Source organism: Pseudorasbora parva, chromosome 22, assembly GCF_024679245.1.
Source record: "Pseudorasbora parva isolate DD20220531a chromosome 22, ASM2467924v1, whole genome shotgun sequence".
In the NCBI taxonomy this organism is placed as follows: Eukaryota; Metazoa; Chordata; class Actinopteri; order Cypriniformes; family Gobionidae; genus Pseudorasbora; species Pseudorasbora parva.
The window spans coordinates 11,208,782-11,231,336 of NC_090193.1; the positions used below are offsets into that span (position 1 = coordinate 11,208,782).

Below are 22,555 nucleotides of genomic sequence, written 5' to 3' on the forward strand. Positions count from 1 at the left end.
TAGATGCAGGTTCACTAAATATTGCTAAATAATATCTCTAAATGATTTTGTGTGAACCGTTTCATACATTGTATTGCTTTATAAGTAGTGTTTTTAGGGGCCAAGCACCGAAGGTGCGGAGGCACCTATTGAAACCGTTGTCGCACTTTCTTCTTCCGCCATGGAGGTCTATGGCAGCCCATAGAACCGTTTGCGGGAAAGTTGTAACGATTTGACATTCTGATAGAGGGCAGTCCCAACATTAAATACACCAATTTTGGTGTCTCCAACTCAATCCCTCTAGCGCCACCACCTGTCCAAAGTTGCACTCATGTTTATGCTAATAACTTTTGAACCTTAAGGGCTAGAAACAAAATTCTTGTTTCCTCAGATTTCTGAGCTCCTGCCAATCCGAAAGCACCCTATGACGTCATTTCCGACATTATATGTTTCCCGCCATTTTGAATTTCCCCAAAATCCTACTTTTGCGAACTCGTCCTAGACTGTTCGTCTGATTTGCACGAAAATTGAACCAGATCATCTGCAGCCAGTGTCGACAAAAAGTTATGGAATTCAAGTTGATTCGTCAAATATTTTCCGTTAAACGCGCAAACAAATTTTACGTAGCGCTTGCAAAAACAGACGTATGGCTGTATCTCCGCAACGCTTTATCGTATTCAGACCAAACTTGGTACATGTTGGCACAAGCATGTCTTGAGGCAACCTGCTGCGTTTCGGCGCAGCGCCACCTACTGGCCCGGAGATAGGAAAAATGGCTATTTTTGCTTTTTTTTGCTGAACCGTTTGCCCAAAAATCACAAAAGTGGTCTCGTCAGATTCGAGACGTCATGCCGAGTCAACTGATGTCCAATTTTACCATGTCGGCCATTTTGGCTGTCGGCCATCTTGAATTATGTGCCAAAATGCTGTATTTTATGAACGCATGAACGGATTGTTACGGAACTCGGCATGGGTCATCACCACGATGCCCTGAAGTAGCCTGAGAAGTTTCGAAACAGCGCCACCTAGTTGAGATTTTTTTTAAAAAGTGCTTATAACTTTGGGTGTGGTTGACTTATTTTCACGCGACTCATCTCCTTAGACTCCTGAATCGTTGCAGAGTCCAACGATACCACACTTGCCAGGTTTCGGCGTATGGTTTGTGCACCGTTGTAATTTAGCGCTTTAAGAAAATTAGCCGATATCTTCGAAACCACTGGTCCGATCGAGACGAAACCAGCGTCAGAAGTTCGGAAACATAGGTCGCTAGGCACAGTCGTGAGGCCAAATCTCAAAATTTTGATAGTAAGGGGTAGTAAAATCCAATCAAAGTCAAGCGTCAGGCTGAAACCCTATTGGAACTGTTCATTTCCCCATGATGCATCATTTTCCAGCTAAAACTGCTCGGGCAGACCAAACCGTAAGTCGTAGAGACTTGAAACTTTCAGGGCTGGTAGTACTCACAACCACTGCAGACGTCACCGAAGCCCGCCCCGATCGGCCTGACGGGGGCGCTACAGCGATCAAAAGTGCGAAACGGCGATCAAAAGTACGAAACGGCTCATAACTCCTCAACCGTAAGGCTTAGCCTCGAGTGTCTTATATTGCTGGAATCCTTGGCTCGAGACGGACAAAATGCATGCCCCGGATTGGCTCGGAATAGTGGGAAAAAATTCGGGTATTTCGGGTTTTTTGCAAAACCTACTTTTGCCAACTAGTCCTAGGTTTTTGGCCCACCCGGAACCAAACCAGCGCAGCGAGATTCTCTGGAGTCTAATTGTCAAAAGTCATTTAAAAAAAACGGAAATTTGGGTTCCTGGACCCTAAAGGCAGCCAAAACGTTGGAAGGGGGAGTAGCCCCTTTTACTAAATTGGCTAAAACTCGTGAACGGAATGAGGTATTTTCACCAAACTCAGCACGCCTATGTAAGAGCTCATTCTGTGGCCAAGTGAAAAAGGACGTGGGGACCGGCCACTTGGTGGCGCTATAATGGTTAAAAAGGGGTCAAAATGATGTATTTCTATGGAAAATCCCATTAAAGGCCTGAAAGCGGCCCTCTTCCTGCCTGATTGGCATACAGCTTTACGAAATCACGCGTGCGCATGCGTCACGTGACCCTAAAGAGGCTTGCAGACTTTTATGGCCGCCGGGGCGCTTTAACTGTTAAATTGGTGAAAACAAATGCCCTATTATTATCCTATGCAAATTGACATTTAAATGACTAAAAATTGCCTGCTCTGCGCAGAACTTCACCAAATCGGCTGGGCATGTGCGCCGCATTATTGTAAGGACGCGTGCAAACTTTGGCGGAGATCGGGCCCTCCAACTGTTAAACTGGTGAAAAACAAATGCCCTATATTATCCTATGCAAAATGACATTTAAATGACTAAAAATTGCCTGCTTTGCGCAGAACTTCACCAAATCGGCTGGGCATGTGCGCCGCATTATTGTAAAGACGCGTGCAAACTTTGGCGGAGATCGGGCCATCAGTAGAGGCATACCAGTTTAAAAGGTAAAAAAATAAATAAATAAAAACACCCCATTTTCATGATAAATGAGCTGAAAATGCAAAAATTGACCTTTGACCTCGGCGATGCACATGTCACCAGGCTTGATAAAGTTTTAGCAACCAGCAGCTCAAAACTCAAGTGCTCAAACCCTATGGTCTATTTTTTATATGCCTTTTTATACCCTTTTTATTGCCTTTTTATTAGGGGCCAAGCACCGAAGGTGCGGAGGCACCTATTGAAACCGTTGTCGCACTTTCTTCTTCCGCCATGGAGGTCTATGGCAGCCCATAGAACCGTTTGCGGGAAAGTTGTAACGATTTGACATTCTGATAGAGGGCAGTCCCAACATTAAATACACCAATTTTGGTGTCTCCAACTCAATCCCTCTAGCGCCACCACCTGTCCAAAGTTGCACTCATGTTTATGCTAATAACTTTTGAACCTTAAGGGCTAGAAACAAAATTCTTGTTTCCTCAGATTTCTGAGCTCCTGCCAATCCGAAAGCACCCTATGACGTCATTTCCGACATTATATGTTTCCCGCCATTTTGAATTTCCCCAAAATCCTACTTTTGCGAACTCGTCCTAGACTGTTCGTCTGATTTGCACGAAAATTGAACCAGATCATCTGCAGCCAGTGTCGACAAAAAGTTATGGAATTCAAGTTGATTCGTCAAATATTTTCCGTTAAACGCGCAAACAAATTTTACGTAGCGCTTGCAAAAACAGACGTATGGCTGTATCTCCGCAACGCTTTATCGTATTCAGACCAAACTTGGTACATGTTGGCACAAGCATGTCTTGAGGCAACCTGCTGCGTTTCGGCGCAGCGCCACCTACTGGCCCGGAGATAGGAAAAATGGCTATTTTTGCTTTTTTTTGCTGAACCGTTTGCCCAAAAATCACAAAAGTGGTCTCGTCAGATTCGAGACGTCATGCCGAGTCAACTGATGTCCAATTTTACCATGTCGGCCATTTTGGCTGTCGGCCATCTTGAATTATGTGCCAAAATGCTGTATTTTATGAACGCATGAACGGATTGTTACGGAACTCGGCATGGGTCATCACCACGATGCCCTGAAGTAGCCTGAGAAGTTTCGAAACAGCGCCACCTAGTTGAGATTTTTTTTAAAAAGTGCTTATAACTTTGGGTGTGGTTGACTTATTTTCACGCGACTCATCTCCTTAGACTCCTGAATCGTTGCAGAGTCCAACGATACCACACTTGCCAGGTTTCGGCGTATGGTTTGTGCACCGTTGTAATTTAGCGCTTTAAGAAAATTAGCCGATATCTTCGAAACCACTGGTCCGATCGAGACGAAACCAGCGTCAGAAGTTCGGAAACATAGGTCGCTAGGCACAGTCGTGAGGCCAAATCTCAAAATTTTGATAGTAAGGGGTAGTAAAATCCAATCAAAGTCAAGCGTCAGGCTGAAACCCTATTGGAACTGTTCATTTCCCCATGATGCATCATTTTCCAGCTAAAACTGCTCGGGCAGACCAAACCGTAAGTCGTAGAGACTTGAAACTTTCAGGGCTGGTAGTACTCACAACCACTGCAGACGTCACCGAAGCCCGCCCCGATCGGCCTGACGGGGGCGCTACAGCGATCAAAAGTGCGAAACGGCGATCAAAAGTACGAAACGGCTCATAACTCCTCAACCGTAAGGCTTAGCCTCGAGTGTCTTATATTGCTGGAATCCTTGGCTCGAGACGGACAAAATGCATGCCCCGGATTGGCTCGGAATAGTGGGAAAAAATTCGGGTATTTCGGGTTTTTTGCAAAACCTACTTTTGCCAACTAGTCCTAGGTTTTTGGCCCACCCGGAACCAAACCAGCGCAGCGAGATTCTCTGGAGTCTAATTGTCAAAAGTCATTTAAAAAAAACGGAAATTTGGGTTCCTGGACCCTAAAGGCAGCCAAAACGTTGGAAGGGGGAGTAGCCCCTTTTACTAAATTGGCTAAAACTCGTGAACGGAATGAGGTATTTTCACCAAACTCAGCACGCCTATGTAAGAGCTCATTCTGTGGCCAAGTGAAAAAGGACGTGGGGACCGGCCACTTGGTGGCGCTATAATGGTTAAAAAGGGGTCAAAATGATGTATTTCTATGGAAAATCCCATTAAAGGCCTGAAAGCGGCCCTCTTCCTGCCTGATTGGCATACAGCTTTACGAAATCACGCGTGCGCATGCGTCACGTGACCCTAAAGAGGCTTGCAGACTTTTATGGCCGCCGGGGCGCTTTAACTGTTAAATTGGTGAAAACAAATGCCCTATTATTATCCTATGCAAATTGACATTTAAATGACTAAAAATTGCCTGCTCTGCGCAGAACTTCACCAAATCGGCTGGGCATGTGCGCCGCATTATTGTAAGGACGCGTGCAAACTTTGGCGGAGATCGGGCCCTCCAACTGTTAAACTGGTGAAAAACAAATGCCCTATATTATCCTATGCAAAATGACATTTAAATGACTAAAAATTGCCTGCTTTGCGCAGAACTTCACCAAATCGGCTGGGCATGTGCGCCGCATTATTGTAAAGACGCGTGCAAACTTTGGCGGAGATCGGGCCATCAGTAGAGGCATACCAGTTTAAAAGGTAAAAAAATAAATAAATAAAAACACCCCATTTTCATGATAAATGAGCTGAAAATGCAAAAATTGACCTTTGACCTCGGCGATGCACATGTCACCAGGCTTGATAAAGTTTTAGCAACCAGCAGCTCAAAACTCAAGTGCTCAAACCCTATGGTCTATTTTTTATATGCCTTTTTATACCCTTTTTATTGCCTTTTTATTAGGGGCCAAGCACCGAAGGTGCGGAGGCACCTATTGAAACCGTTGTCGCACTTTCTTCTTCCGCCATGGAGGTCTATGGCAGCCCATAGAACCGTTTGCGGGAAAGTTGTAACGATTTGACATTCTGATAGAGGGCAGTCCCAACATTAAATACACCAATTTTGGTGTCTCCAACTCAATCCCTCTAGCGCCACCACCTGTCCAAAGTTGCACTCATGTTTATGCTAATAACTTTTGAACCTTAAGGGCTAGAAACAAAATTCTTGTTTCCTCAGATTTCTGAGCTCCTGCCAATCCGAAAGCACCCTATGACGTCATTTCCGACATTATATGTTTCCCGCCATTTTGAATTTCCCCAAAATCCTACTTTTGCGAACTCGTCCTAGACTGTTCGTCTGATTTGCACGAAAATTGAACCAGATCATCTGCAGCCAGTGTCGACAAAAAGTTATGGAATTCAAGTTGATTCGTCAAATATTTTCCGTTAAACGCGCAAACAAATTTTACGTAGCGCTTGCAAAAACAGACGTATGGCTGTATCTCCGCAACGCTTTATCGTATTCAGACCAAACTTGGTACATGTTGGCACAAGCATGTCTTGAGGCAACCTGCTGCGTTTCGGCGCAGCGCCACCTACTGGCCCGGAGATAGGAAAAATGGCTATTTTTGCTTTTTTTTGCTGAACCGTTTGCCCAAAAATCACAAAAGTGGTCTCGTCAGATTCGAGACGTCATGCCGAGTCAACTGATGTCCAATTTTACCATGTCGGCCATTTTGGCTGTCGGCCATCTTGAATTATGTGCCAAAATGCTGTATTTTATGAACGCATGAACGGATTGTTACGGAACTCGGCATGGGTCATCACCACGATGCCCTGAAGTAGCCTGAGAAGTTTCGAAACAGCGCCACCTAGTTGAGATTTTTTTTAAAAAGTGCTTATAACTTTGGGTGTGGTTGACTTATTTTCACGCGACTCATCTCCTTAGACTCCTGAATCGTTGCAGAGTCCAACGATACCACACTTGCCAGGTTTCGGCGTATGGTTTGTGCACCGTTGTAATTTAGCGCTTTAAGAAAATTAGCCGATATCTTCGAAACCACTGGTCCGATCGAGACGAAACCAGCGTCAGAAGTTCGGAAACATAGGTCGCTAGGCACAGTCGTGAGGCCAAATCTCAAAATTTTGATAGTAAGGGGTAGTAAAATCCAATCAAAGTCAAGCGTCAGGCTGAAACCCTATTGGAACTGTTCATTTCCCCATGATGCATCATTTTCCAGCTAAAACTGCTCGGGCAGACCAAACCGTAAGTCGTAGAGACTTGAAACTTTCAGGGCTGGTAGTACTCACAACCACTGCAGACGTCACCGAAGCCCGCCCCGATCGGCCTGACGGGGGCGCTACAGCGATCAAAAGTGCGAAACGGCGATCAAAAGTACGAAACGGCTCATAACTCCTCAACCGTAAGGCTTAGCCTCGAGTGTCTTATATTGCTGGAATCCTTGGCTCGAGACGGACAAAATGCATGCCCCGGATTGGCTCGGAATAGTGGGAAAAAATTCGGGTATTTCGGGTTTTTTGCAAAACCTACTTTTGCCAACTAGTCCTAGGTTTTTGGCCCACCCGGAACCAAACCAGCGCAGCGAGATTCTCTGGAGTCTAATTGTCAAAAGTCATTTAAAAAAAACGGAAATTTGGGTTCCTGGACCCTAAAGGCAGCCAAAACGTTGGAAGGGGGAGTAGCCCCTTTTACTAAATTGGCTAAAACTCGTGAACGGAATGAGGTATTTTCACCAAACTCAGCACGCCTATGTAAGAGCTCATTCTGTGGCCAAGTGAAAAAGGACGTGGGGACCGGCCACTTGGTGGCGCTATAATGGTTAAAAAGGGGTCAAAATGATGTATTTCTATGGAAAATCCCATTAAAGGCCTGAAAGCGGCCCTCTTCCTGCCTGATTGGCATACAGCTTTACGAAATCACGCGTGCGCATGCGTCACGTGACCCTAAAGAGGCTTGCAGACTTTTATGGCCGCCGGGGCGCTTTAACTGTTAAATTGGTGAAAACAAATGCCCTATTATTATCCTATGCAAATTGACATTTAAATGACTAAAAATTGCCTGCTCTGCGCAGAACTTCACCAAATCGGCTGGGCATGTGCGCCGCATTATTGTAAGGACGCGTGCAAACTTTGGCGGAGATCGGGCCCTCCAACTGTTAAACTGGTGAAAAACAAATGCCCTATATTATCCTATGCAAAATGACATTTAAATGACTAAAAATTGCCTGCTTTGCGCAGAACTTCACCAAATCGGCTGGGCATGTGCGCCGCATTATTGTAAAGACGCGTGCAAACTTTGGCGGAGATCGGGCCATCAGTAGAGGCATACCAGTTTAAAAGGTAAAAAAATAAATAAATAAAAACACCCCATTTTCATGATAAATGAGCTGAAAATGCAAAAATTGACCTTTGACCTCGGCGATGCACATGTCACCAGGCTTGATAAAGTTTTAGCAACCAGCAGCTCAAAACTCAAGTGCTCAAACCCTATGGTCTATTTTTTATATGCCTTTTTATACCCTTTTTATTGCCTTTTTATTAGGGGCCAAGCACCGAAGGTGCGGAGGCACCTATTGAAACCGTTGTCGCACTTTCTTCTTCCGCCATGGAGGTCTATGGCAGCCCATAGAACCGTTTGCGGGAAAGTTGTAACGATTTGACATTCTGATAGAGGGCAGTCCCAACATTAAATACACCAATTTTGGTGTCTCCAACTCAATCCCTCTAGCGCCACCACCTGTCCAAAGTTGCACTCATGTTTATGCTAATAACTTTTGAACCTTAAGGGCTAGAAACAAAATTCTTGTTTCCTCAGATTTCTGAGCTCCTGCCAATCCGAAAGCACCCTATGACGTCATTTCCGACATTATATGTTTCCCGCCATTTTGAATTTCCCCAAAATCCTACTTTTGCGAACTCGTCCTAGACTGTTCGTCTGATTTGCACGAAAATTGAACCAGATCATCTGCAGCCAGTGTCGACAAAAAGTTATGGAATTCAAGTTGATTCGTCAAATATTTTCCGTTAAACGCGCAAACAAATTTTACGTAGCGCTTGCAAAAACAGACGTATGGCTGTATCTCCGCAACGCTTTATCGTATTCAGACCAAACTTGGTACATGTTGGCACAAGCATGTCTTGAGGCAACCTGCTGCGTTTCGGCGCAGCGCCACCTACTGGCCCGGAGATAGGAAAAATGGCTATTTTTGCTTTTTTTTGCTGAACCGTTTGCCCAAAAATCACAAAAGTGGTCTCGTCAGATTCGAGACGTCATGCCGAGTCAACTGATGTCCAATTTTACCATGTCGGCCATTTTGGCTGTCGGCCATCTTGAATTATGTGCCAAAATGCTGTATTTTATGAACGCATGAACGGATTGTTACGGAACTCGGCATGGGTCATCACCACGATGCCCTGAAGTAGCCTGAGAAGTTTCGAAACAGCGCCACCTAGTTGAGATTTTTTTTAAAAAGTGCTTATAACTTTGGGTGTGGTTGACTTATTTTCACGCGACTCATCTCCTTAGACTCCTGAATCGTTGCAGAGTCCAACGATACCACACTTGCCAGGTTTCGGCGTATGGTTTGTGCACCGTTGTAATTTAGCGCTTTAAGAAAATTAGCCGATATCTTCGAAACCACTGGTCCGATCGAGACGAAACCAGCGTCAGAAGTTCGGAAACATAGGTCGCTAGGCACAGTCGTGAGGCCAAATCTCAAAATTTTGATAGTAAGGGGTAGTAAAATCCAATCAAAGTCAAGCGTCAGGCTGAAACCCTATTGGAACTGTTCATTTCCCCATGATGCATCATTTTCCAGCTAAAACTGCTCGGGCAGACCAAACCGTAAGTCGTAGAGACTTGAAACTTTCAGGGCTGGTAGTACTCACAACCACTGCAGACGTCACCGAAGCCCGCCCCGATCGGCCTGACGGGGGCGCTACAGCGATCAAAAGTGCGAAACGGCGATCAAAAGTACGAAACGGCTCATAACTCCTCAACCGTAAGGCTTAGCCTCGAGTGTCTTATATTGCTGGAATCCTTGGCTCGAGACGGACAAAATGCATGCCCCGGATTGGCTCGGAATAGTGGGAAAAAATTCGGGTATTTCGGGTTTTTTGCAAAACCTACTTTTGCCAACTAGTCCTAGGTTTTTGGCCCACCCGGAACCAAACCAGCGCAGCGAGATTCTCTGGAGTCTAATTGTCAAAAGTCATTTAAAAAAAACGGAAATTTGGGTTCCTGGACCCTAAAGGCAGCCAAAACGTTGGAAGGGGGAGTAGCCCCTTTTACTAAATTGGCTAAAACTCGTGAACGGAATGAGGTATTTTCACCAAACTCAGCACGCCTATGTAAGAGCTCATTCTGTGGCCAAGTGAAAAAGGACGTGGGGACCGGCCACTTGGTGGCGCTATAATGGTTAAAAAGGGGTCAAAATGATGTATTTCTATGGAAAATCCCATTAAAGGCCTGAAAGCGGCCCTCTTCCTGCCTGATTGGCATACAGCTTTACGAAATCACGCGTGCGCATGCGTCACGTGACCCTAAAGAGGCTTGCAGACTTTTATGGCCGCCGGGGCGCTTTAACTGTTAAATTGGTGAAAACAAATGCCCTATTATTATCCTATGCAAATTGACATTTAAATGACTAAAAATTGCCTGCTCTGCGCAGAACTTCACCAAATCGGCTGGGCATGTGCGCCGCATTATTGTAAGGACGCGTGCAAACTTTGGCGGAGATCGGGCCCTCCAACTGTTAAACTGGTGAAAAACAAATGCCCTATATTATCCTATGCAAAATGACATTTAAATGACTAAAAATTGCCTGCTTTGCGCAGAACTTCACCAAATCGGCTGGGCATGTGCGCCGCATTATTGTAAAGACGCGTGCAAACTTTGGCGGAGATCGGGCCATCAGTAGAGGCATACCAGTTTAAAAGGTAAAAAAATAAATAAATAAAAACACCCCATTTTCATGATAAATGAGCTGAAAATGCAAAAATTGACCTTTGACCTCGGCGATGCACATGTCACCAGGCTTGATAAAGTTTTAGCAACCAGCAGCTCAAAACTCAAGTGCTCAAACCCTATGGTCTATTTTTTATATGCCTTTTTATACCCTTTTTATTGCCTTTTTATTAGGGGCCAAGCACCGAAGGTGCGGAGGCACCTATTGAAACCGTTGTCGCACTTTCTTCTTCCGCCATGGAGGTCTATGGCAGCCCATAGAACCGTTTGCGGGAAAGTTGTAACGATTTGACATTCTGATAGAGGGCAGTCCCAACATTAAATACACCAATTTTGGTGTCTCCAACTCAATCCCTCTAGCGCCACCACCTGTCCAAAGTTGCACTCATGTTTATGCTAATAACTTTTGAACCTTAAGGGCTAGAAACAAAATTCTTGTTTCCTCAGATTTCTGAGCTCCTGCCAATCCGAAAGCACCCTATGACGTCATTTCCGACATTATATGTTTCCCGCCATTTTGAATTTCCCCAAAATCCTACTTTTGCGAACTCGTCCTAGACTGTTCGTCTGATTTGCACGAAAATTGAACCAGATCATCTGCAGCCAGTGTCGACAAAAAGTTATGGAATTCAAGTTGATTCGTCAAATATTTTCCGTTAAACGCGCAAACAAATTTTACGTAGCGCTTGCAAAAACAGACGTATGGCTGTATCTCCGCAACGCTTTATCGTATTCAGACCAAACTTGGTACATGTTGGCACAAGCATGTCTTGAGGCAACCTGCTGCGTTTCGGCGCAGCGCCACCTACTGGCCCGGAGATAGGAAAAATGGCTATTTTTGCTTTTTTTTGCTGAACCGTTTGCCCAAAAATCACAAAAGTGGTCTCGTCAGATTCGAGACGTCATGCCGAGTCAACTGATGTCCAATTTTACCATGTCGGCCATTTTGGCTGTCGGCCATCTTGAATTATGTGCCAAAATGCTGTATTTTATGAACGCATGAACGGATTGTTACGGAACTCGGCATGGGTCATCACCACGATGCCCTGAAGTAGCCTGAGAAGTTTCGAAACAGCGCCACCTAGTTGAGATTTTTTTTAAAAAGTGCTTATAACTTTGGGTGTGGTTGACTTATTTTCACGCGACTCATCTCCTTAGACTCCTGAATCGTTGCAGAGTCCAACGATACCACACTTGCCAGGTTTCGGCGTATGGTTTGTGCACCGTTGTAATTTAGCGCTTTAAGAAAATTAGCCGATATCTTCGAAACCACTGGTCCGATCGAGACGAAACCAGCGTCAGAAGTTCGGAAACATAGGTCGCTAGGCACAGTCGTGAGGCCAAATCTCAAAATTTTGATAGTAAGGGGTAGTAAAATCCAATCAAAGTCAAGCGTCAGGCTGAAACCCTATTGGAACTGTTCATTTCCCCATGATGCATCATTTTCCAGCTAAAACTGCTCGGGCAGACCAAACCGTAAGTCGTAGAGACTTGAAACTTTCAGGGCTGGTAGTACTCACAACCACTGCAGACGTCACCGAAGCCCGCCCCGATCGGCCTGACGGGGGCGCTACAGCGATCAAAAGTGCGAAACGGCGATCAAAAGTACGAAACGGCTCATAACTCCTCAACCGTAAGGCTTAGCCTCGAGTGTCTTATATTGCTGGAATCCTTGGCTCGAGACGGACAAAATGCATGCCCCGGATTTGCTCGCCCTTCAGGCTCCAATTTCGAGATATTTTAGGTTTTTTGTAAAACCTACTTTTGCAAATTACTCCCAGCTTATTTGACTGATCGGAACCAAACCACTGCAGAAATGTTCTCTGGAGAGAGACTATCAATAATTATCAAAAAAAAACAAAACATTTTGATTTATGGTTGCTAAGGGGAGCCAAAATGTTTGATGTGACCCGGACCTTATTTAATAAAATGGCTATAACTTGTGAACAGAACGAGATATTTCCACCAAATTAAGGTCACGTGTGAGTGAGGTCAGTCTGAGATCACATGAAAAAAATCGCAACGATTGATCACTTGGTGGCGCTATAACAGGGGAAAAACTAATGAAACTGGCAATATATGCACCCAAACATTAGTCAGATGAAAATGGGCATTCATTGTCTTTATCCTTGGTGCCATGATAGTCTATGAGGACAATGGCGTATCACAAACAAAGCATACTTCATTGGTGCAATGCCCTGAAGGAGCCTGAGAATTTTCAAGCCAGTGTTTTTCACAGTATTCACCTCATTAGACTCCTGAATCCTTGCCGAGTCCAATAATACCAAACATTCCTGGTTTCACCTTATGGTTTGTAAAAAGGTGTACTTTAGCACCTAAAAAACCTTTGCGGATGTAGGAAACAGTTAGTCCAATTAAAACAAAACCACAATAGGAAATTCTGAATACTTACATAGGTCAATAGCTAAACAATAATGACCAAAACAAAGCCAAAATTTTGGAAGAAAAAAAAAATCCAATCAATGCAGCCCATGCTCTCAAATATATTTTGCTATAACTTTAAAAGAAAATTAGATATTTACAACAAATTTGACATATATTTATGGACCCCTTTGAGGACACCTAAAAAAGCTATGATATTATATTTTTCCTTAGTTAATTTACCCATGAATGCTCTATCCCATCTATAATCTAAGTTTATTTGGATCCCCATTAGCCAATACCTAGGCAGTGACTACTCTTCCTGAGGTCCCAAAAAGTAAAAAATACAAAACTACATTGAAGCTGCAAGAGGAATAAAAGGGTCCTCGCAACTGTGCCACCACTACCTTGTGGTTGTAGGAACACAGAGCACGGTGGGCAATATGCATTTAAGTATATAAAAATAGGAGGACTATATCAATCATTTGTATTTGCCACACTTCCTGCTACTGGGCTGTACTCTGATCAGAGGGTGGACCTGTGCCAGGACATGACCAATGCATCCCTGAAATGTCTGAAGAGAGTGCGTCAATTAAACTCTGCCCTGTAAATGCAGACTCGAAAAGACATCCTTATAAACCTGTCTCCGGCACGACAACTCCAATCTATCAAATGATCTTACGAATATCTATTTATCTAATATGACTTCTGAACTGTAATGTTGCCAGTTTAAAAGGTAAAAAATAATCATACACTGTTATACGCAAAATAATAATCATACACTGTTTGTTCGTCGGCCAGAGGAGAACTGGCACCCCGACTTAGCCTGGTTTCTCCCAAGATTTTTTTATCTCCATCCTGGCCCTGAAGGAATTTTGGTTCCTTGCCACCGTTGCCTTTGGCTTGGCTTGCTCAGTTGGGGACACCTAAATTTCAACTATATTACTGATCTGCCCGCATTGACACTACATGATAATTGAAATTAGCTGGATAACATCACCATTTTCAACAGAGCAGTTGTACAAAATCTGTTGCATTATTTTCCTGTTAAAACTGTGAAGCTGCTTTGAAACTGGACTTGTTAAAAGTGCTATATAAATAAAGGTGACTTGACCAGCTAGTGGCACTATGAATAACTAAAATTTTGCCGAAACATCAGACTTTGTCAGGATACCACGGACATGTTCAACAAAACTCAAGATCTTTGAAATTTAACATCATCAAGTCTATTAACTATTAGACTGACCAAATATGATGTTGTTTTGGTTCAATCTTAATAAGTAGTTAATCATAATTTACTCTTGCCCACAGGTGACAATATAACTGACTAAATATTGACATGTAGACCACCATCAGTGCTCGGGCCCTAATTAAATCCACAACAATAAAATGAAACATACAAATCCCATTAAATGTCCCTTCCTTTTAAAACTAATTTTACTTCTTAAAATATGTAATATCTAATAGTAGTTCATTGTATATTTTCATTCCGATCGAGACGAAACCAGCGCCGGAAGTTCGGAAACATAGGTCGATAGCTATACACTAATTCCCAAATGTCAAAATATTGATAGTAAGGGGTAGTAAAATCCAATCAAAGTCAGGTGTCAGTCATTTTTTACGTGTTTTTTTCATACAACTGTTTATAACTCCAAAACAAAATGAGATATTTTCACCAAACTCGACACACATATGTATGGGCTCACTCTGATGACATATAAAAAATGGTGGGATTCTGCCTCTTGGTGGCGCTATAATAGAACAAAACATGAAATTCCCATTGACTTCAATGCAGTATTAGGGTATAAAATGCATATGCTATACTTTACGAATGCATTAGTGTATAATTACAAAACTCAGTATGTGTCTTCCGCTCTATGTCCTGAAGGTACTCAAAAAGTTTTCGGGCAACGCCACCTTGTGTAAAAGTTGTAATAAAGTGTACAAAAATGCTAATAACTTTTGATTAAATTAGCCTATTGCAATGAGACTGGTTATAAATCATTCTATGGCTCATGCCGAGAATATAGATACCAATTTTTCCCATATTTGGCAAACCTCTCTCCCCTCTATCTTGTTATTGGTTAAAAACCTACTTTTTCAAACTCGTCCTAGACCGTTTGTCCAATTTTCACCAAAATTAAATCGTATTGTCTTCAGACCATGTGAACAAATAATTATGGATTTTGTGTTGATAGACAAAACAGTTGTCATATACCACAGCAACGCAGTTGAGCTCTGATGCAAAAATGACTCTTGAGGCTGTATCTCTGCAATGCTTTGACATATTGACACCAAATGTGTCATTGTCTCCTCAATCTGACTACACCACATCAGTTTAGTAACAGTGCCACCTATTGGTCGAAAATGATAAACCATTAAATCATTATTATTGACTGTATTTAAAATTGTACTGCTTTTTTGCCTAAAATCAACTTAATAATTCTTTAATGGCTCATTGTTGCAGTTGGTTTGACACTTCCAGTCATGCTGGCATGTCTTGTCTTCTTCTTTGCGCTTGTTTTTGTTTGTTTTTTTACTTTGAATCTATAAACACTTTTTGATACAATTTGCTAATTTACTCCATTTTATTTAAAACTAAAATGGTTGGTTCATTATTGTTTTTTATTAAACTATTTTTTATAAACATTCAACTTTTGCGGGGTAGATTTTCGTTTATATTATTTTAAAAAACATATAAGACTTAACAGAGAAGGCTTGTGTGAGATACACTTCACAGTACAGCATGATAATACGGTATGAGGAGGAGGAGGAGGGTCCTGATAGCCCGAACTTCAAAGGATAAAACTTTCCGTCACAAATATATATCATATCCTCTTCAAAGGATAAAAAACAACATATATTATCATTATTAACGACTTCATATATTATTAACGACTTCAAAACATCATATATTATACCCTCTTCAAAGGATAAAAACTTTATCATACCCACTTCAAAGGATAAAAACATCTGTCAAAAACATTATATATTACACCGGTAATCCCCATCAACCCCGGAAGGGCAAAGGGCACGTCATAAATTATACCCGTAATCCCCATAACCCCGGAAGGTCAAAAGGTCACGTCATAAATCATACCGGAAACCCCTCCATGACCGTGACCCCGGAAGTTCAATCGGGCAAAAGGTCAAAAGGTCAAAGCCATAAATCTTTTTGTCATAAAGTGAAACCTATTACTACTCATTCCATTTTACCATGTTGTCTTATTTTGACAAATCAGAAACATTATTATAATTGCTAATCACACAAATGAAGACAATAAGCTAAATGTATGTGTGCAAGTGCCATTCCTGTAGATAAGAGTCAATCCACTGGAATGAATGGCACCATCCTAAACATCTGGAGTACAAATCTTTTTGACATACATGGACATTTTTTGAGCAAAATTGAAAGACAGTGTGACAAATTGTCTTGTGGCCAATCTAATTTCCAGTCTCAACCTTTAAGCATGTGTGTGTGGGGCCAGTGCAGTGTGGGAACTTGGATTGTATAGCAACATTCCCATCTGCTAAAAATGTCAGAAAAACAATCCCATTTAGAGGGATTTCAGTGAGGTTAATCCCAACAAATCAAGCAAGTAAGCTTTGGCAGGTTCATTAAGTCATTAGCTCGTTAAATGTTTGGTCAAAACAATAACTGAAGCCCCTGAGAAATAGAAAATCTACATAACAGAAAATACATTTGAGAAACTAAGCAAAGCTACCTTTCCCACTCAGGTTATAAACACAAAAGCCAGCACTATGATAGACTAAAATAAACAGTACCACAACTCCCCGAATGTTTAAAATATGTTTCCTTATTCAGCCCAGGACGTGTCCAAATAAGGGAGGCATTTTAAATGTTGATATTGGTGATACTTTGTAAGGATAATAATAGATCATATGTGGTCACACATTTGAGACCGGGGTTAGTTGACATAGTGCAGTGCATTTCTATACTTGGTTGCTTTGTGAATATTTGCAGTGTTTCTGTATTAGGTTGTGTTGTGAGTATTTTCAGTGTGTTTCTGTATTTGGTTGTGTTGTGAGTATTTGCAGTGTGTTTCTGTATTTGGTTGTGTTGTGAGTATTTGCTGTGTGTTTCTGTATTTGGTTGTGTTGTGAGTATTTGCTGTGTGTTTCTGTATTTGGTTGTGTTGTGAGTATTTGCAGTGTGTGTTTCTGTATTCGGTTGTGTTGTGAGTATTTGCAGTGTGTTTTTGTATTTGGTTGTGTTGTGAGTATTTGCAGTGTGTTTCTGTATTTGGTTGTGTTGTGTGTATTTGCAGTGTGTTTCTGTATTTGGTTGTGTTGTGAGTATTTGCTGTGTGTTTCTGTATTCGGTTGTGTTGTGAGTATTTGCAGTGTGTTTTTGTATTTGGTTGTGTTGTGAGTATTTGCAGTGTGTTTCTGTATTTGGTTGTGTTGTGTGTATTTGCAGTGTGTTTCTGTATTTGGTTGCATTGTGAGTAAAGCAGAAATTGTTTTCTTTTTTTACTGGTCTTTTTTCTATTTGCATGTCATTTCTTCAGTTGCAGTGCATTGAGCTCTCTTTGCCATCATGAATTAAACTGTTTTCACAGGCAGAATGGAATATATTTGAAATATCAGCATATTTAGATTAACATTTAGTCAACAAAAATATATATATACATGGTATACATCAGGTAAAAGGTATAAGATACAATGTTTTTTTCATGAATGTCTGATCATGGCAAGTTGTCACATATGTTTTAGACTTTGTAGTTTTATGTATATTTAAGTCAAATGAAGTCAAGTCACGTTTATTTCCATAGAGCTTCATACAATACAGATTGTTTAAAAGCAGCTTTACAGTGATAACAGGAAATTTATTTCAACAAGCTTTAGCTTTTTATCAACAAAGTTCTGCAAAAAATGTCATCATCCAGCTCAGTTCAGTCCTCATACAACAGCGTCAGTAATGTCAAATCAATAATATTATTGAATATTAAGTGTCCCTAACTAAGCAAAAGCATAGTGGCAAGGACCCCAAATTCCATCAGGTGACATAATGGGTAAGGGCATAATAACTTGGGTAAGGCTCAGTCAACTGGGGGGCCAGTTCTGCTTTGGCCAAAGTGGTTTAATATTGTATTAATATTATAAGTCTTTTACATTTATTCTTTTTCATTTATTTATTTTTTGTTTCATAATTATTGTACAATAACAGGTGGGTATGCTTAATAACAGTGGAATCTGAAAAATGTAACTTCTTTGTAGTAAAAGTTTGTAACCATTTAAAAAGATGATTATCAAAAATAATAAACCTAAACTGAAAAATATTCACTGGAGTAAAACGTGTGACAACTAGCCACACGTTCTTTAATGAGAGTTATACTTTTGTTAATGAATGGTCATCTATCATGCTTGTTGTCAAGCAGAATGTGGGAAGATTTGTGTCTTTATGAGCAAAATAATTAATCAAAAGCTGAAATACTCACACGGAAGACGCTTGTTGTGGAGGTTCGTCCCTTTTGAGCTCATGACTCCAGAGTGACAGAGATGCACAGCTGTGAAAACTCAGTGCTTTACCAACAGCTCCAGTCAGTCTGCCGTCCCAGAGAAAGACTGGACTCTAACACAGCTCATTTCCCTCTCTCTCCATCTCTAGCTCTGAGACTTTAGGCTGTACATTCAGTCGTGCACTTCTTCTGCAGCAGCGCCTGTGGCCGTTTCTCACTGCTCAGAGTCAACCCTCAGGTCGGGGGCAAGTGGATCATACCAAGTCCACCCTCGTGGGAGGAGAAGAGTAGAATTTAAAGATGGGATCAGACAGAAGGAGGGAGGAGGGGTTATGTAACAAGAGGGGAAGTGCTAAGAAAATTAAAGCCATCTCTGTCTCTCAAACTCTCTTTGTTTTAGAAGAGAGCTGTTTCATTAACATTTCATGAAGTGCACTAAATACAAATCAACCCTTAATTTATTGATTTTAAATTACAGATAAATGTAATTTATGTGTGTTTGTGGGTATGCACATATTCATCACATTCATCACTTAATGTGTGTTTTTGGTTATTAACTTTAAAAGGCAGTCAATATATAATATACTGTTTAATATATTACATTTTAATGCTGTTTAAAAAATTGGATGTACCTTGTGCATTTGGTTTAGAGTGTCCTAGTTGTAAATAGCAAAATAACCCCACAAATATAATAATAATAATAATAATAATAATAATAATAATAATAATAATAATAATAATAATAATAATAATAATAATAAAAATAATAATAATAATATGAGCATATTTTTTTCCAAAAGCAGAACAATGTGATGATAATTTGTAAATACAACAGAGATTTTTTTTTTTTTTTTTTTTTTAGGTTTGTGGGGATTTTTTGTGCACATATACATATATACACAAAGTGCCATCTAGTGGCAATTCAACAAAAGCAGTAAACTCAAGGTGTGTATATTTATTTGTATACATTTTATACTGGCTTGAATATTAACTTTATATTTGAAGTGCAAAACTAAATCCTGTGATGCTTGTTATTGCATTTACAGTTAAAAACTTTCACAAATGGTAGACTGAAGAACATCCACATACCTAAAAATATCTAAAACATTAAGTGGCATCACTCTTGTAACCACTGCAACATCTAAATAGTGAAATACAACAACATCAAACTCTGTTTTTTTTTTTACTGATCAAATAATGGTTGTTTTGTTACATCAGTACATTCACTCACCACTGATGACAATATTGTGCATGAGAGGCTGAGAGGATCAGAATTGAGGTTAATGTTGCTCTCCGGTTTAGTACTGAAACTGCTTCAAACTGTCCTCAGAAGATACATAGCCTCAAAGGTGCAGCTGAGCTTCTGTCACGTCTGAAGATTACTTTACCACAGCTGTAAGAGTGTGTGGGATGTGTGGAAAATATGATTGTATCAGCATTAGTTCTTTCTAAATGTCACACACACACATATCTTTACAATCCAGACTAGTAGAGCTTTTATATGACTCAGACAGAGAATCCTTGCGACTGTGTGTGGGCTTCACTTCAATGTTTGTGGCCGTAGCATGTCACTAACGTTTCAAGTGCAAACAGAATAAAGCAAAACTGCAGACGTTTACCCTGATAATATAGACACATCTGACTGATGTTTGGGTTAGATTTTGGTGGAGGAAAAAACTATGCAAAAAGTAACCCTAGTTAAAAAAAAAACTTGTCCCATGAAGTCCCATGACTCAAAAGAAAGGCCAATCTCAAGAAATCTTCAAGATAACTAATCATGTTTTAATGTAGAATAAGGTGATATGTGTAGCTTGTGCACTACTAGTAGATCCAAACAGCAGAACATTTAAGCCATTGGTTGACACTCAAATTATTTAAAGTGCAGATCAAGGTATACATTTCTAGTAGTAGCTACATACCCTGGACTTACCTTGACAGGGCCAGTAAACAACTACCCGCAAACACACAGAAAACCCTAACAACCAATGATTGCCCCAAACTGACACTCTAGCAACCAACAAGAGCATCATAGCAACCACATTAGCAATTGCTCGAAACGTCTGTCTAACCATATAGCAACATGCTAACAACTGGTGAGAACACACTACTAATCACACAGCAACAACCTAGAAACCACCCACAAACTGCATGTCCATGTAATATCAAGCATTCACAACACCTAATAAAGTGCATAGCAACACCCATGCACTGACACATAAAACCCTAGCGACCACAAAGCAATGTTAACAGTGTGTTAACAATGATTAAAAACACCTAAGCTACTGTATAACCACACTTAAACCAGTCAAAAACCAGTCTCCTTATCAACTATACTAACAGAAATATACTAACATAACATCTTGTCAATTGCATAGCAACACCATTGAACCGAGTCACAAAACCCTAGAAACTACATATCATAACACTAACAACACCTTAAAAGCCATATAACAACATTCTGGCACATGCCAATAAAACTTCAGAAGCCACATAGTAATATTCTTTCAACAAGCCAGAATACCACCAAAAAAATTTAACCATTTACCAACTGTAGATAAATGCATTATCCATATCTCAGAACACCAATACCTTGCAATGAGCTAAAACAAGTCAGAACACCGTATCAAATGCATTGCAGCAACCCAGAACACTCTAGCAACTGCACAGTAGTTATGTGGTAACATCCTGCCAACAAACCAGTACACCGTCTACATAGGCTACCAACCAGAAATCCTATAAACTTTTAGGAAGTGCATTAATGTAATCCAGGACACATTATCACATCACATTAAAACGCATTATCAACTGCATAACAACACCCGAGCAACCACCCAGATCACTCTATTAACTGCATAGCAACAAACTAGCAAGCACTCACAACACCTTGTATAGCACATTATAAAACTCACCAAGACACAAAAGCCTAGCAACCACATAGCAAATCTACCATCTAACAACCATTCAGAACAAATTAGCCAATGCATAGCAACATCCCGGCAACCACCCACAACAAATGCATTGCACATTGAGCTACATTTAAACTGTTAGCGGTTTAAAAAAGGCAATAACTAAGGACACCTTAGCAAACCTTATGACTACATCCTGACTTCTTCCATAGAAACTACATAGCAGCAATTACTTAGATCTTAGCAACAATATTACAAGGCCTTGCAACCACCCAGAAACAAACTTGCAACTGCTTAGCAATGTGCTAACAACCCAAAAACAAAATTATCAGCAGCTGCATAGGAACATCATGCTAACCACCCAGAACACCCTAGAACCCCATAAATCCTAGCAATTCAGAACATCTTAGCAGCCCTTACATGAGATACAACCCCCTAGCAACAAGTCCTTAATGTCAACTGTGGTCTCAAAAGTCTGGTCAGTTGAAAATATCTAAAATAACAAAGTCTGCCTTGGGCGGTTGCCCTTACGAAACAAAAATATATTGCAATATACTAGAATTTATATTGCAATACATTAGAAAATATATTTCAATGTATCAGAAACTTCCTCATATATTTGAAAATATATAGCAATATATGGATGGACAACCTATTGCTATATATTGATTCATATATTAAAATACATTGATATACAAACAAAACTGAATTATTTCATGTATGTTTATTGAAACAAAGTATTTTTTGTGAGTTAAGCAAGCTCCTGCATATGTTTACAGAGGTTGATTAACAATAGCCCAAATCAGATGGTGCATGACATTCAATATATTTTCTATATGTAGAAAATATGATGGTGCATGACATTCAATATATTTTCTATATTTAGAAAATATTTCTATTAGGGCCGGGACTTTAACGCGTTAATTAAGATTAATTAATTACGTGACTTTAACGCGTTAATTACGTGACTTTAACGCGTTAATTAATTACGCAAAAAAAAAAAAAAACCTTATTTTTACCACACTTATTTTTGCACCGCGGAACGTTTTTCAATGAATGAGTTTCGACGGACCAATTATACTGGAACACCAACTAGCGCTCCGGAGTCACGACAACAACGAACCATGTGAACATGAACGAAGCTATGGGACGAAGAAGCTGATGAGACTGCTTTGCTTGGCCCCGTGGATGGGAAATTTTGTTTTAAAAAACGAAAGAATGGAAGCGTCGTCAAGAGCATGGTTGTGTGCAAGCTATACAACAAGGAATTCGCGTATCACCGCAGCACATCGAGCCTCAAATATCACAAAAATGCTTTTGCTTAACTGGCAAACATGCACTGGTCTGCTGGACTGAAATAAATAAACAATATTTTGTTGATTAAGCTTATGTATTCAGTCATTATTCAATGGTATACTAAAAATACATGTGAAAAATTACTTCTCATTGTTCTCAGGTCAAATATTTAT

General features: G+C 40.7%; 1 protein-coding gene across 1 annotated transcript in view; it reads right to left on the reverse strand.

The window, feature by feature from the left end:
• Positions 1-18,450, reverse strand: part of si:ch211-253b8.5 (dysbindin) — a 59,572-nt gene extending 41,122 nt beyond the window's left edge. Inside the window, exon 1 of the mRNA XM_067431078.1 lies at positions 18,160-18,450. Coding sequence (XP_067287179.1) covers positions 18,160-18,202 — 43 coding nt within the window. The 5' untranslated portion in view covers positions 18,203-18,450. The remainder of the gene's footprint in view (positions 1-18,159) is intronic.
• Between the last annotated feature and the right edge of the window lie 4,105 nt (positions 18,451-22,555).